The sequence below is a fragment of the Harpia harpyja genome, chromosome 11, assembly GCF_026419915.1.
Source record: "Harpia harpyja isolate bHarHar1 chromosome 11, bHarHar1 primary haplotype, whole genome shotgun sequence".
In the NCBI taxonomy this organism is placed as follows: Eukaryota; Metazoa; Chordata; class Aves; order Accipitriformes; family Accipitridae; genus Harpia; species Harpia harpyja.
In genome coordinates, this window is record NC_068950.1 from 42,528,837 (window position 1) to 42,542,569 (window position 13,733).

The 13,733-nt window shown below is 39.0% G+C and overlaps 1 protein-coding gene across 14 annotated transcripts in view; it reads left to right on the forward strand.

Moving 5' to 3' along the window:
• NFIA (nuclear factor I A) overlaps positions 1-13,733 on the forward strand; it is a 360,756-nt gene that overhangs the window by 291,562 nt on the left and 55,461 nt on the right. For 5 of the 14 annotated variants that reach the window (XM_052802068.1, XM_052802069.1, XM_052802070.1 and 2 more), the window contains 2 exons: positions 4,719-4,805; positions 5,866-5,904. The exons of 7 other annotated variants lie outside the window; for them this stretch is intronic. In XM_052802068.1, coding sequence (XP_052658028.1) covers positions 4,719-4,805; positions 5,866-5,904 — 126 coding nt within the window. The remainder of the gene's footprint in view (positions 1-4,718; positions 4,806-5,865; positions 5,905-13,733) is intronic. 2 more of the 14 variants (XM_052802072.1, XM_052802076.1) reach the window with 1 other exon arrangement.

The window sequence follows — 13,733 nt, forward strand, 5'->3', positions numbered from 1 at the left end:
TTAGGTTCCATCTATAGGCGGGAAATACTTTTTTTTTTTTAAAGTAAGGATTTATACTCAATGAGATTTGAAAAATATAAATGTATGGATTATCTTCCTTTGTACTCAGTGTAACATCCCGTTTTATTACAGCAGCCCACATTTGTCTCCAGGAGTATTATCTGTGATGCAGCAGGCTAATGCACTACCTTGCTCTGAACAGGAGAAAGCACTTTGGAAGTAGTCCAGATTTAACCCTGTCTTAGGGCTTGCCTTTACTGTTAACCAAAATAACAGCAAATGAAAGTAAAGCATCATCCTGACTCTTCCTCTGAACTTGGCCAATCCTAGGTGTGAGGTGCATCTTTGAAGCAAAGGGTAATGGTCATTCGCACTTGTTTCATGACTCCTCTGCCTCGCTCTGCCCTTTCAGTCCTTACAACCTACATCTCCCATTCCTTGAGTGAAAACTGCTTGGCCACACCTAATCTAAATGTGATGTGCAAGGAGCTGCTTTTGACTGTCAAAGTAAAGGTTCAACATCTGACATTAAATTGATTCCTGAAAAGAGTCCTATCATCCAGGTGGAATTCCAAATTCTGGCCATTTGGAGATTTTAAAAATTAAAAGATCCCCAAACCAGCTGTATTTCTTATGCAAATCCCTAGCCAAATGGGAACTTGTAAGTATTAAATAAATCGTTTGCCCTCTCTTAAAAAATGATCATCTAGAAACCCAATAATTTGGGGTGGACAGGTTTTAAGAGGGCAAAGCAGTCTTACAAACAACATTTCTCCCGTGTCCTGTGAACTGTTGTGCTATTGTGATTTTACAGTGCTATTTCTCTTGCTTTTGCCAAGAAAGATTGGACCGGATGATCCTTGGGGTCCCTTCCAACCTGGTATTCTATGATTCTATGATTCTCTACTTTTGCAGGATTTTTCTCTTTAATGCTATGTGGAAAACCCTGAACAAAAACTGGCACTTAATGTAGAGTAAACAGTGGCAGTGACTGAATAGAAACCTGATGTCAAATATACAACCACCCAGGGAAAGTGAAAATCCATTGCTTTCTCATCTCTTCCAGTTGTTGCCTTCTTAAGTGTATTATTCATAAAATTAGCGATTTAAAAATGCATAGAAACATTATTTTTTATATTCATAGCATCACTTTAAAAAAAAAATGGTTAAAAATCGATTTGCTGGCCTCTTGGGGAAATGCTGTAATGTTTTTGGCTGTCTCCTACTTTCTGCTGCCAGCTAAAAGTACCATCTGGCTTGTTTAGGGCCCTTTTCCATATCAGGTGCTTCCAAAATTCTCCCCAACCAGAGGATTGTTTCATTGGGTTGCTTTGCCTGCTGAGGCATGTGTCCTGGGCTGGGAATCCTACTGCTTCTGTTCCCTGCCATCTTGCTGACGGTGGTGTGTGTATGTTTGGGCACAGATCTTGCTGCCTCTCTCCCGAGGACATTTGCATCATTGTCAGCTGCACATATTAAATTGATATGCAGGGCTCAGAAACACGTATCCCGTCTTTTGTCCCTTTGTTTGTGCAATTGTTGTGGTTTTAATTCTTCTTTGACACCTGGAATATCACAAAGCTGCTGATAATCTGTTGGCTACTAAGGGAAATGACATTGATAGAAGGATAATGTGTGTCAGACTTATATCTAGATAATTGCAGACACACCCCGAACCCTCGCAGCTCAGGGAATGAATATCCTAAATCCATTATTAATTTGGAGAGTCATATGTGGCAGTTGGCTGCAGTGTCATTCTCTCACTGCAAGAATCACTTGCACGGGATTTTAAAAGACAGTTTTGGTTTCTGCATTGCTGTGTCAAGTTATGCCTAATAGGAGTCAATTTGGGTATGTTCTTGCTGCCATTTCATGGCAGTGTGAGGAGCTGTAACAAAATGGGGTTGATGTTCTAACTCTTCACTGAAGGAAGCTTCCCATGTGCCTTCTCCTGCAGAGGCATAAGATACCAAGAAGATGAGAACTAATGCACTATACATGGTACCAGTTGACAGGGACACCTCCTCAGGATTCTTTGTTTTTCAAATTTGCTGTTTTACTTAGAAATAGAAATCCACCCCTCAAAGGTTTTATGAGTAGATTTGAAGTATTGTAGTTGCTAAGTATAGACTTTTGATGTGATCGTATGAAAAGATGGAGCATGTTTTGAAATAGATACTGCCGTAAGCTGTCTTGTTCTATTTCTAAAATGATCTGTGCCATACACTGCTGACTTTTCCTGTCCATCCATTAAAAAGTGAATTATGAAGAGTGCTGAGACAAACAGATAGTAGTTTAATCTTGTTAGTAAATATCAGGTAGCTGATATATACTGCTAGAATGTTACATCACAGCCTTTCTCTTCAATATAGGTTTATGAAATTATCTTGTTACTATATAAACTGCCTTCGCTGTGTACATTCTTCCAGAGGTTTATTGTTCTTTGTATGTTGGCACAGTAGCATGACTCTGAAGAGTCAGTTCACGATGTGGTGAATTTTAAAGACTTGGGAGATGGCCATATCTATTTTTCAGCAAAGGAATGAAAACTCTTTTTTTTTTCCTATGGTATTAAAAGTTTCAAAAGATGTGCTGAAATGCTGAAATGAAAAGGAAATAATAACTAAAGACTGGATGGGAAGTAGTGCTTCAGAGTAATGACTTTGTTTGTTTGCTTGTTTCCCCGAAAATCTTAATATTTTAAGTACAAGTTAATATTTTAAATCAACTAGACCTGTTTTGTGAACTAGTAAGATACTTGAACTATATCACACATTATTCATTTATTTTTGTGTGAGTGCAATAAAAATTTTACAAGCTGTAATCTTGTTCTTTTAATAGAGAGAAAACTATGCAGAATATGTTGCTTAGAGTATTAGATAAGCTACAGTGTGTTAATCAAATATTTTTGTGATATGAGGGCAGTTGAGAAAACAGTACAATTTTTGCTAATGGCACTGGTAAGTAAACGGATCTATCATTACATTGTCATGAAAAGTGACATTGAGCAGAAACACCCTGCCAATCCCTAGAAGATAAGTATTTAATGTAATTAGACAGACACTGTCTCCTTTGTTGAACGTAGCATTAATCACCCAGAGAAGTCCAACTTTATATGAAATGGCTTTTTCTGATATGTTGTTGTATTAGAAAGCTTCTTACGTGGTTTTGTCGTGATGATATATTTGAAGAAATGACTGCTATAGCTATACAGTTTTCCTCATGACATATCTTGCTGTTCTATGTTCCATAATACTATTTTTTTTTTATTTAGCAATGTTACATTATATAGCTGTGACTTGTTTCTAAGTCTAGAAACCTACATGCATTTGGAGCTGAACCTCTTTGAAACAGTTAATGCATTCAACTTATGAAATATAAAAGAAACACAAATAGCTTCCATTATGTTCTTCACTTCTTCCTATGTGGTGCTAGCACAGGTTCATTGTTATGGCATAAGCAAAATGTTTCTTGCCTCAAATGCTAGTTCATAATATCACACAAAAAAAGAACTTCTTTCTATGAAAATCTCATTGTTAAATTGATGAAAAATGTTGCCCCCTTCCAGAATTCATTGGCACTACATTTTTATTTTTCTTCCTCTGTTGCTTGTAATTTGTACTGTGAAATGCTGTCTGGTTATGAACTGGTATCAACCTGAATCAGTGCACAGCTGTGTCTTCCCACCTTCTCAGTGGTGCAGAGGGCTTTGAAGGGAAAGAATAGGGTTTAGTCAAAGATGACAGCAGACTTCACTGAGTAACAGGTGGAGGTCAAGTCAGTTTATTTGTTGGGATGAACAGAGTGCAGAGATGAAAAATCTTTGCCATAATAAGGTTTAGGAAGAAAATGCTGACTAGTCTAAGCTTTGATTCCAGCTGACAGATCTTTTTCTAGTGTTCATTACTTGATTTCACAGTTCAGGCAATTTTAAGAGGCTTAAAATTATATTTCTGCTCTCCTCTATAAAACTTTTCGATCAGTTTCTAATTTTTGCTTTAAGTAAAGTTATAGGGACTCCCTAATATATCACTCCTGCCTTTAGATTCTTACAAAGTCAATATGCCTTCAAAAATGTAAGGATAAGTTGTTGTTTGGGTTTTTTTAAGACCCTTACTTTTACTGATTCTTTTTATAAATTAAGTAAAAATTTCACATATAGGCACCAATTCAATTAGAAAATTAAAACTTCAGAAAAACTCCCCTGAAAAGCAGATAGTAAAATAAGCATGATGCTTAAGAAGTCACTGTTCCTGTCTGGGCAGACGGGATTTTTATGTTACTGGTAGCAGCATTAATGAAGCTACGCCACCCCAGTGTGCTAAGTTTCAATCACCAAGTGCCGGTGAGCCATGCTCCATCCTGAAAGGGAGTCACAGCAAGACCCCAGATAATCAGAGCAGAACGTCCTGACATTGTGTGGCAGTGCTGGGACTGCGATGACCTGTCGGCATCGTTGCATATCAATGCAGCATCACAAAGGGATTTCAGAGGGCTGAGCTGTGAGTGTGTGAGTCTCTCCTAGGTTAGCCTCCTGCCCTTCCCCTGTGCCAGCTGCTGGGAGGGGAAGTTAGGCGTTTCTCCTTTCCTACCCTTTTTCTTCCACCACCACCACCTGCTTCCTACCTGCTGGAGTGGGCAGAATAGGAGTATCTTTAGCCATTTACTAAAATCTTCCCCCTCAGACTTTCTGTTACTTCTGCATTCATTCTTTGCAGGAAGAGGAAACTCACTGGTCAAACCCTTGGACACCAGAATAGTTGCATGCAGTTTCCCAGGGAGCCAGATAGCTCTAAAGCTTCCCAGTGAGTGACAGTTTCTCTCTTCTATTCTTCTGAAACATGTGTTTTACACATATACTGAAAAATGTTAATATCAATTTACAGCCAGATTCTTGATTTAAAAAAAAAAAATATATATATATATATATATATAAAATCTCCCAAAGTATATACACTTAGAGCACCTCAGCACACATGTCACTTTTTTACGTAGGAAAAAGTGTTGGATGCTCTTATACACATAACATCATTGGGCTTGAAAGCTGTTAGCTTATTCAGAGTTAGTGGCAAGAACACTGGACTTGCCAGCACCAAACTGTGAAACCTTTTTTGTGTGACTAGTAGAACTCTCATGGGGGTAGAAATCCAAAAAAGGGGAGGAGGGGGGTGTAAATCTGTGCATTTGGATTCGAGTATCTTCAATACCATGATATCAGCTTTGTCCTAGAAGTCCTTGAATCACAAATCATTGGAGTCTGGGAGAGTATTTTGGAGAATTATCACTGTATGCTTTCCCTGGTCTTTTATTTTACTCTTTTCTAGGCATCCATTAGTTACCACTGTCAGAGAGAGGATACTGGGCTAGGTGGATCCCTGTAATCTGATTTGGCATGGCTATTTCTCTGTGTTCCTAAGCTCATGAGATCAAGTTATGTAGGATTATTTCATAATGCCAGAGCAGCAGTTTCTGAGGTTCGACAAAGCTATCTAGCAAAGTGTCTAATAAAAGAAAAATCCTGTCCCATACTGTAGTTTTCTTGGTCCAGTGAAGCAGCATCCTCATGCATACAAATCTTGTAAAGTTGCTTCTGATAGCTCCCTCTGTCCCTTCATTTTTGTAAGCTAAAGTGCCATTTTCCTTTTTACAGCTTAATTGAACCTAAATGCACCCATTTTCTGCAATGTGGTATTTTGGTAGTTTTGCTATTTGCTTGTAAGTTTTCCCTTAAGCAAACTGAAAGCTTCCCCTTTATCACTTCACTGGGCCAAGATTTCACACAGTATCCTGCTTGCTACAAAATATGATAGTGTTCTCTCTCACCTTGTTTCTTTTTTCTTCTTTTACTTTCTTTTATAAAATTAGGATATCTAAGAAACCCCGAACACCGCGGAGCACTACATGGTGGGTGTGCTTATTCAAACAATGCCAATGCTCTTGTTCTCGGTGCATAGACCTTTTGTGTTGGTTGGGGGGATGTACCAGGTGTCCCTCTTGTGTGGGTTCTCCAGTGCCTAGTAAGGAGAGAGCTCGTGCCAGGCACTTTGCGAGAGTGACAGCACTGGAGAGAGCACTTACATGTTACCTCTGCCCTTCCCATGCCTGTTTTCATGAAACTTACAGGGACTTTTCCCCTTTTTCCCTGCGAGCCCTCTGCCTCTCTGTTGGATGTGTTTTAAATTGCTCAGTAGATGAGAGAGGTGTTGGGCAGATCACACAAGCAGACCTGCAGGCGGCATGGTCATACACAGCTCCTCTGGAAACGATGCCAAAGCCAAACTGCTGTGCTCTGTCTTCTCTGCAATGGGAAGATTTTATTTTTTCCAGGGGGATTCTTTGTTCCTCCCAGAATGCTAAAGCCACTGGGAATGCAGAAAAACGAGGCCGATTTCACCTATCTGATATCACCTGCCTGAGAGCCGATCTGCTGGAAAGCAAGTTTCAGTCCCTGCTGCCTGGGAGTTTAAGTCTCTGCCAAGCCTTCCCCAGGAGCTGCCGGTGGCAGGTCCGCAGTGCCATTCCAGCGGGCGCTCACCAGCGTACAACTGGCAATGGACACTTTCCAGTAAAAGAGCACAGCAGCCGTAGGTCAGCTACAAATTATTTTTTGTGTTACGGAGAAACGAGATGACTGTTCAGTCCTGTGACTGTCAAACCTAGGCAGTCATATGGTAAAAATACCAAGAACCACTGGATAGCAAAACATAACAGTTCCATGAGTACACTCTTGACCTGTCAAATTATAAATCCATTTCAGTTTGGTACGATGCACATGAATTCAGTTTGCAACTCTTTCTTTCTTTCTTTGGAATAATGTATAAACTCTTCACCTCAAATTGTGCAGAAATCAGGTGACTTTACAGTACATGGTAAATTACCTGAGCTATTTTCAATCCTGACGACAGCTCTTTTATTAATTAAAACATATGTTCAACGGCAGTGTATACCAATTAAGTCTTCAAAACCAATATTAACACCAAACTTAGTCGTGTCATCATAAAAGTCATTTAAGAACATTACCATGCAGTAACTGAGGTCACAGGTCAAAAAAATCTGCATATTTACCCATCTCCATCTCATGCCTTCGGCGTTTAGCAGCCATCATTGTTATATATAGCCTGGATACCCAATGATCTTTTGATGACATGCAAATAATGAGCAAATGATTTTTGAGGGGAAAAAAAAAAAAAAAACAACCAGAAAATTTGACTCCATCCTCTTCAGTTACTAAAATTCCCTTTAGTATCACTTGCAATTTAGCATCCATATGCATCTCAGGAAGATATAGTTGAAACATAAATCTATTCTGGGTCTTTTACTTGCAAAAATATCATACCTCAGCTATAATCATATGCAAAGACTTTTTAGAGGGCTTTGTAAATGCCATCCAAATTTATGATGGCATTTTTTGCCTTACAGCTATAGATGTTCCATCCCCAAAGCACCCACATAAAGGTATATTCTCCTACGGATGGCTGCAGTTTGTCCCTGCTGCTATATTGAATCCACCAAGTATGCTGAAAAACTCTCAAACAACATTTGAAATGAAACAAATGTAGTCATGAATTTTAGACGAGATGTCTAAAGACGTCATTAGAAATTTTTTTTTATTCTTATTACAATATATATTTATACAATGCAAAACGATACTGAAACTAACATTAAATCAAAGGGAAAATTAAACTGTTATCTTGCTGTTTATTACACTTCCATTAAAGTTTTTAAATATAAAACTCATAAAATTGTATTTTGAAGAAATTGGTAATATGTTGAGTACTAGTTTATTAGTTATTGAAAGAACCACTTGGGTGACAAAGCAGGAATGAAGGCTAACTTAAGAGATCTAAAACAATCCAGATGATGCTGTAAACATAAGATACAAACAGATACGGTAGTACACTCTGTGGGAACATTGCACCACACAATTTAAGGCAGATTTTAATGGGGTAGGATTTTAAAATAATGGTGAATATTGCAGCGCTTGGTTTTAAAATCCTGTAGGCAAGATTTTCCATCAGTATAAACTGATATTTCTCCTTTGTAAATGGAGCAGTGCTCATTTACAAAGGAGAAATTTCAGCCTTCTTTTTCCTAAGTGACATCAGAATTTTGATTCTAACTTGAATTATCATTTTTGGCTAAAAATTGCTGAGGAGTCCAAAAGCATTTAAAACCTAAAGCCATTGAATCCATTTAATGCGCCTTTGGCACCTCTCTCTCTCAGTCCTTTTTGAACATTCTGGTCCTCATTTTAATCAATCTCTTTTTATTAAGTTCTTTGGCTCATTTACTTGTACGTGCATTTGCTTTATTTTATTTGGAACATTTCTTTTGTAGTGTCTTGAAAAAGAGTTGTGACATTTCTTTTGGATAGCTTCTTAAGTATCTGGCAGTCACCTATGATACGATGTTGATGGGTACGGATAGATTAGCTCTGTTTTCCTGATGATCTGTCAGATGTCGAGTTCTGAGGAAACTGGTTGTGTGTGTTGGTGATGCATATGCAGTAGTTTGATAAGTGGATAGAGGGGGAGCTTTCATTTTTCTTCTGTAAAATCACTGTTTATTAAGCTGGATTTAGTCTTGTGAAGCGAGGTACTCACTGGCAGGTAGTTAATCAGTGATCATGGTAACTCAGAATGCAGCCAGGGTAGCAAGTCTCCATTCAGAACTTTCATTCATCACTTCATTAGGATGAGTGAATTTCCATCTGCGTTTTATTTTGTGTATACTGGAGCAACTAATACAGTAAACTGATGGATGGCAGTTAGTGTGATCATATCTCAGCTGATGACAAAGTTTGCTCAGCACTAAGTAGAACACTTACTATGACTGACAGTAGTATAGCCATCAAAATTTCAAGAAGCTTGAAATTAAAAATTCCCCAGAAAAAGAAGCAGTTGATCAGCATTTCTGTTGATACTGATTTCAGTGAAATTGCTGGAATAATTTGCATAGACGGATGAAAATTCCTTGAAAAATGCTTCCCATATATCAGTTTTTTCTTCAACAGCCAACTTGTTTTTCTGCATCATCTATTTGTTCTGCATGTTGTTGAGTTCATGGTCCACCTGGTAATATCTGAGCTTCTGTGATTCCTTTTCATAGTGTCCCTTGAGAATGAAGATCCAGACCATATTTCATTCATAGCTTTTGTTATAAATCTCCATCAAGAGTCTAGTGGCAGAGAGCTACTGGGAATATTGGGGTAATTATCCAAAAGTCGTCTTTGGAGATGAGTATTAGCACTGGTCTACCAATGTGGCTAGCTTGAGGTGGAGTTATTGTTTAAGATGTGTGCAGTCAGAATGATGTTAGTAATTAATCAAGTGAAATTGGATGGATATACAGGTATAGATACAGATATAGCTATAGATTCTGAGAGAAGGGAAATTGTTCTCCTCTTACACTGCTGTGACTCCATTCACTCCATCAAAGTTAATCTTAATTTCAGTACCTCTGTTAGTAAGGTGCATAGGTATATGGAAAATAGGTTCATAGATATTTATTTGTTCTGGGAAGGATTTGTGCATTCGATTCTCACGCATCATTTTCTGGTACATTTAAATATATATCAGCCTCATACACGAAAATTTGAAGATCTTTAGCTGTACTCAAGGAAGACTTTTATGTGGTGCGTTTCTAGTACTGGCAAACATAAGGAGGTAGAGGAATTAAAACCATCACAATGCTCCAGTGCCCCTTAGAAGATGAGGAACATGAAGTATTCCTGTGCATTCACTGATTAAACTTGGGCTGGAGGTTTGCGAAGTGCAGAGTTTTGGAAAGTCTTACTGCGGGACTTCAACATCCATGCAATGGCTCCAGTAACCAGAGTCTCTCAAGGACAAGGATCCCATTTACGCTTGCATTATGCATTGAGCAGAAGGGTGTGATGCATGATGTGGAATGAACAAAATAACTTGTGTGTTTAGGGAAATGCCAAATTAATGAAAATTCAGAAAGCTCTAATGTTGAAAAGGCACACAGATTCCTTGATAGAAATATAATGCTGCTAACAGTTTCAAGATTATTGTTGTCTGAATTTTCTGCTTATTGTGTACTGCAATTAAAATTCTTTTTAACTGAAAAACCAATGTCAAATTAATATTTCCTTTTGGAAAAAAATATGAAAGTACACATCTTGTTCCATTTAGCACCATCATGGTCTTTGATCTGGTTCCCTCTGTCCAGTGAAAAAAATGCATTCATGTTAATGGGAGCAGGCTAAGACCATACATGTTTGGCATACATATACTTATAGAATCACATGAACACACATACACTAAGTTAAAGTAACACACCCACTCAGACTTCCATCTGTGTTTTATGCCACAAATCCCTTTATTTTCTTTTTTATTTAGCAATTAACTTTTCCATTTATTCTGTAGTTAAAAGCTGCCGTAAGATGAAAATAGACTAAGTCTGATTTTCTTCTCTTGCACTCTAAATAACATTCAGAGGAGACTCAGACCTGAATTATGAAATCTGTGTTTCCTAGAAGTGCCAGGTGTGACTGTGATTTGGACAACAGTCCTATACACAGAATAGTAAGAAACACTTTTAAACCCCACCTGGGTTACCCAGCCGTTGTGTTCTGGCTGTTCTTGTTTATTCCTTGCTTGGAGCAGATGGATAGAAAGAGGCAGGGAACGGGGAGGATCCTTGGCTCCATTCCCTATTCACCGGCCAGCGCAGCTGAGACGGGTTGGGGGATATTGTAATTTGTTGCTGTCCTGCACCAGAGAGGAGACAGAGGAGAATTGGGACTCAGAGGTGTCCTTACGAGCTGGCACTACCCCTTCCTTGGGGCCATGTGAAGTGCCGAAATCTGGTCTTCAGTGCAGTGGTCCCCAATATTCATTAGCTCTTGGGAACAATGCTGAGGAAAGCCGTGCAAGGCAGCAGCATCCTCCCTGGGCTCTGCCCGGGGTAGCTTCAGTTTTAACTTTTTAATTTCCTGCATCCCTGAGCAACACAGGAGGGGAAGCTGCAGACTGGGGACCACTAAATGTGTTAGAACTCATTAGGTATGAAACAGAAGACCTTTAAAACTAGCCAAGAGTCTCAAACATGGGTGCCAATAATTAAACACCTAATTCCATATTTAGTCATTCATCTTAGTTTCTGCCTCACAGTTGTTAATATATACCATGCCATCTCATAGGTGGCCTGATTTTCACAGGCACCGGGCACCTACAATGCCAACTCAAGTGTTGAGACTGCTTACCTAAGAGTGAGACTTGTAGTATCAGATTCAATTTTTTTCTGGGTGATTAAACCAGAGTTCCCTCGCTCTCGTTCTCAGCTCCTCAAAGAAGCTTCGATAGAATGACCAGCATTGTAACATATGGCTTAGCAAGGGGGAAAAAAAAGAAAATGAGTATTAGAAATGGATGGACTAAAGAATACGCAGGATATATCAGGCACATTAACCAAACATATGGTGCTAAATGAGATATTTTTTTTAAATTGCAAAAAAATTGACATTCCTGGCAGTCTCAAGGATAATGTGACATGGCTGTGATAAATTTAGAAGAATGGGACATATTTTGGCTTGTTCTTGGAAACCTTTTTCTTGCATGCCGACTGTATTTCTTCTTTTATTAACCCATTCAAAGAATGTTTGAATTTTGCTGCTAGAGCACCATGCTAGCGCAACATAAAATGTGAATGATGCTAATTGCTTTGCACTGCCTAACTTTCTGTCATACCCTCCCTTCTTAAAGGACAAAACATGCTTTGGAAATGAGCTGGCAAGCTCATCTTATTCTTTCTCTTGGTCAATATTAAGTGATGTAATTAAGCTCCTGTTTGCATATTCTTCTGAACTAGGAAGCAGCCATTTTTTTCTTGAGATCTGATGGATATGATCACTCAAAATAAAATGTGTCATTACAAACCTTAAACAAAATAAAAACATAGTAGAGTTGGACTGTTCCAAACCAATACATTTCAGAATACCCTGACATAAAAAAACCCACCAAAGTAGTGATAATAATGGCAATCAGAACGATGATAGCAAATATAACAAAAGTAGGAACCAATTATCGGTGCTTCAATTTGTCTTTCTACTCAATTTTATGACATAGTGCTACATTAAAATCTCTATTTTCACATGAAAACAGCTGCCTCGACCTTATAAAATCCATCCCTATATGAACATGACACTGCTTAGCATTGCCACAGTGCAAGGTCATTCATGAGCTTTGTTGTAGCTCCTCAAGTTCCAGTGTTTGGACACAACCACATGAACTTGCTGCAGCTTTAAACCATATTCCACTGTTCTCTCTGCCCCTTCCCCCTACCATGGTTTAGACGAGTCAAGCAGGTTTTTTAGCACAGGGGTAAAAGAATAGCTTCTTCACTTTCTCAGAAGCTTTATTATCTTTCCCATAACCCTGAAGAGGGTATGCAGCTGGAGGTTATGGGGGAAAGCAGGGAGTTCATGAGCCAGCTGAACCATACGGTGCATAGAGTTAGAGATCTTACTCCTTCCACAACCTCTGTTGCTTGCCCAGGGCACAGGTACTCATGTCCCCTCCTGGATCTCTGCTCATGGGCTGTGGAACTGTCAGCTGCGTGGGGGGCCTTGGGTTTCCACGCCAGGGAGCTGCACAACCTTGCAGTTAGAGCAGCTCACAAGCGGGCGTATTTTACTGTGATAATCCCTGTGCATAAATAGTCGCTTGTCCTGTCCATGATATTTTGCACTTAGAGGGATGGAGCCTGCTACCTGAAAACCTTCCTGGGGGGCAAACCTAGCCCCTTCCACAGCCCAGCATAGAGAAGATGCACCCACGGCCTTGCTGCCAGCAGCATAATTCCTCTACCCCTCCCCAAGCACAAACATCGCCACTGACCCTTGACTTTGTGTTTAGGACTGGGGTTGACACTCATTTGGTGTTTCCATCCCCAGTTCCTCCACCGTAAGGAAATCTGGGTCAACAGCACCATTACTCTTTTGAGTATCCTTGTCCTGAATGTGGACACTCAAACACAGAGCAATAACTAAGTTAACAGCCCAACGTGCCATTTGAGCAGAAACTCAGCAGGCTGCATTGGAATATTTCATTGAAATACCTTAGTTCAGTCTCCTCTCCTCTCTTACCCCCAAACTGAACCAACTCTTTTTGCTTTTGTCTCTACTCCAAAGTCCTTAAGACCAATATGAAAAAAAACCAACCCAGTATTTTTCTTACACAATAGTCTATCAGTCCTAAACTTTTATTTTTAAAAGATTAAGTATGTAACCTTTCTTGCTGTGAGGAAAAAGCCACCAGAACAGCAAACCCTTGTAGCAAACAGTTTTGAGACAGAAAGCTGCAAGTACAACACTGGAACTCTAACCATTCCTTTACTTTATTTAACTTTCTGAAATATAAACTGCAAAACCTCACTGAAACCATTAAGACCCCAGCAGTGCAGTGCATAAAGTACAAGAAGGCTCCTGCATATTGCAATCAACATCCCAGGGACTATAAAACTAGTGTTATTAAATATAAAGTTAATAATATTGTCCAGAGATAATATTGTCCAGGCCTCTCTCTTTACTTTTTAACAATTAAATTCTACAAAATACAGAGTTGGAAATAAGGTTGAATGACTTTGCTAGTAGAAGTTCAACTTCCACATTATCTGATATTTTGCTTTTGCACCTGAAACTTCAACTATTCTGCACCTTTGTGTTGCTATATCCCTACGGATATGCAAAATGTCTGATGTGCTGTATA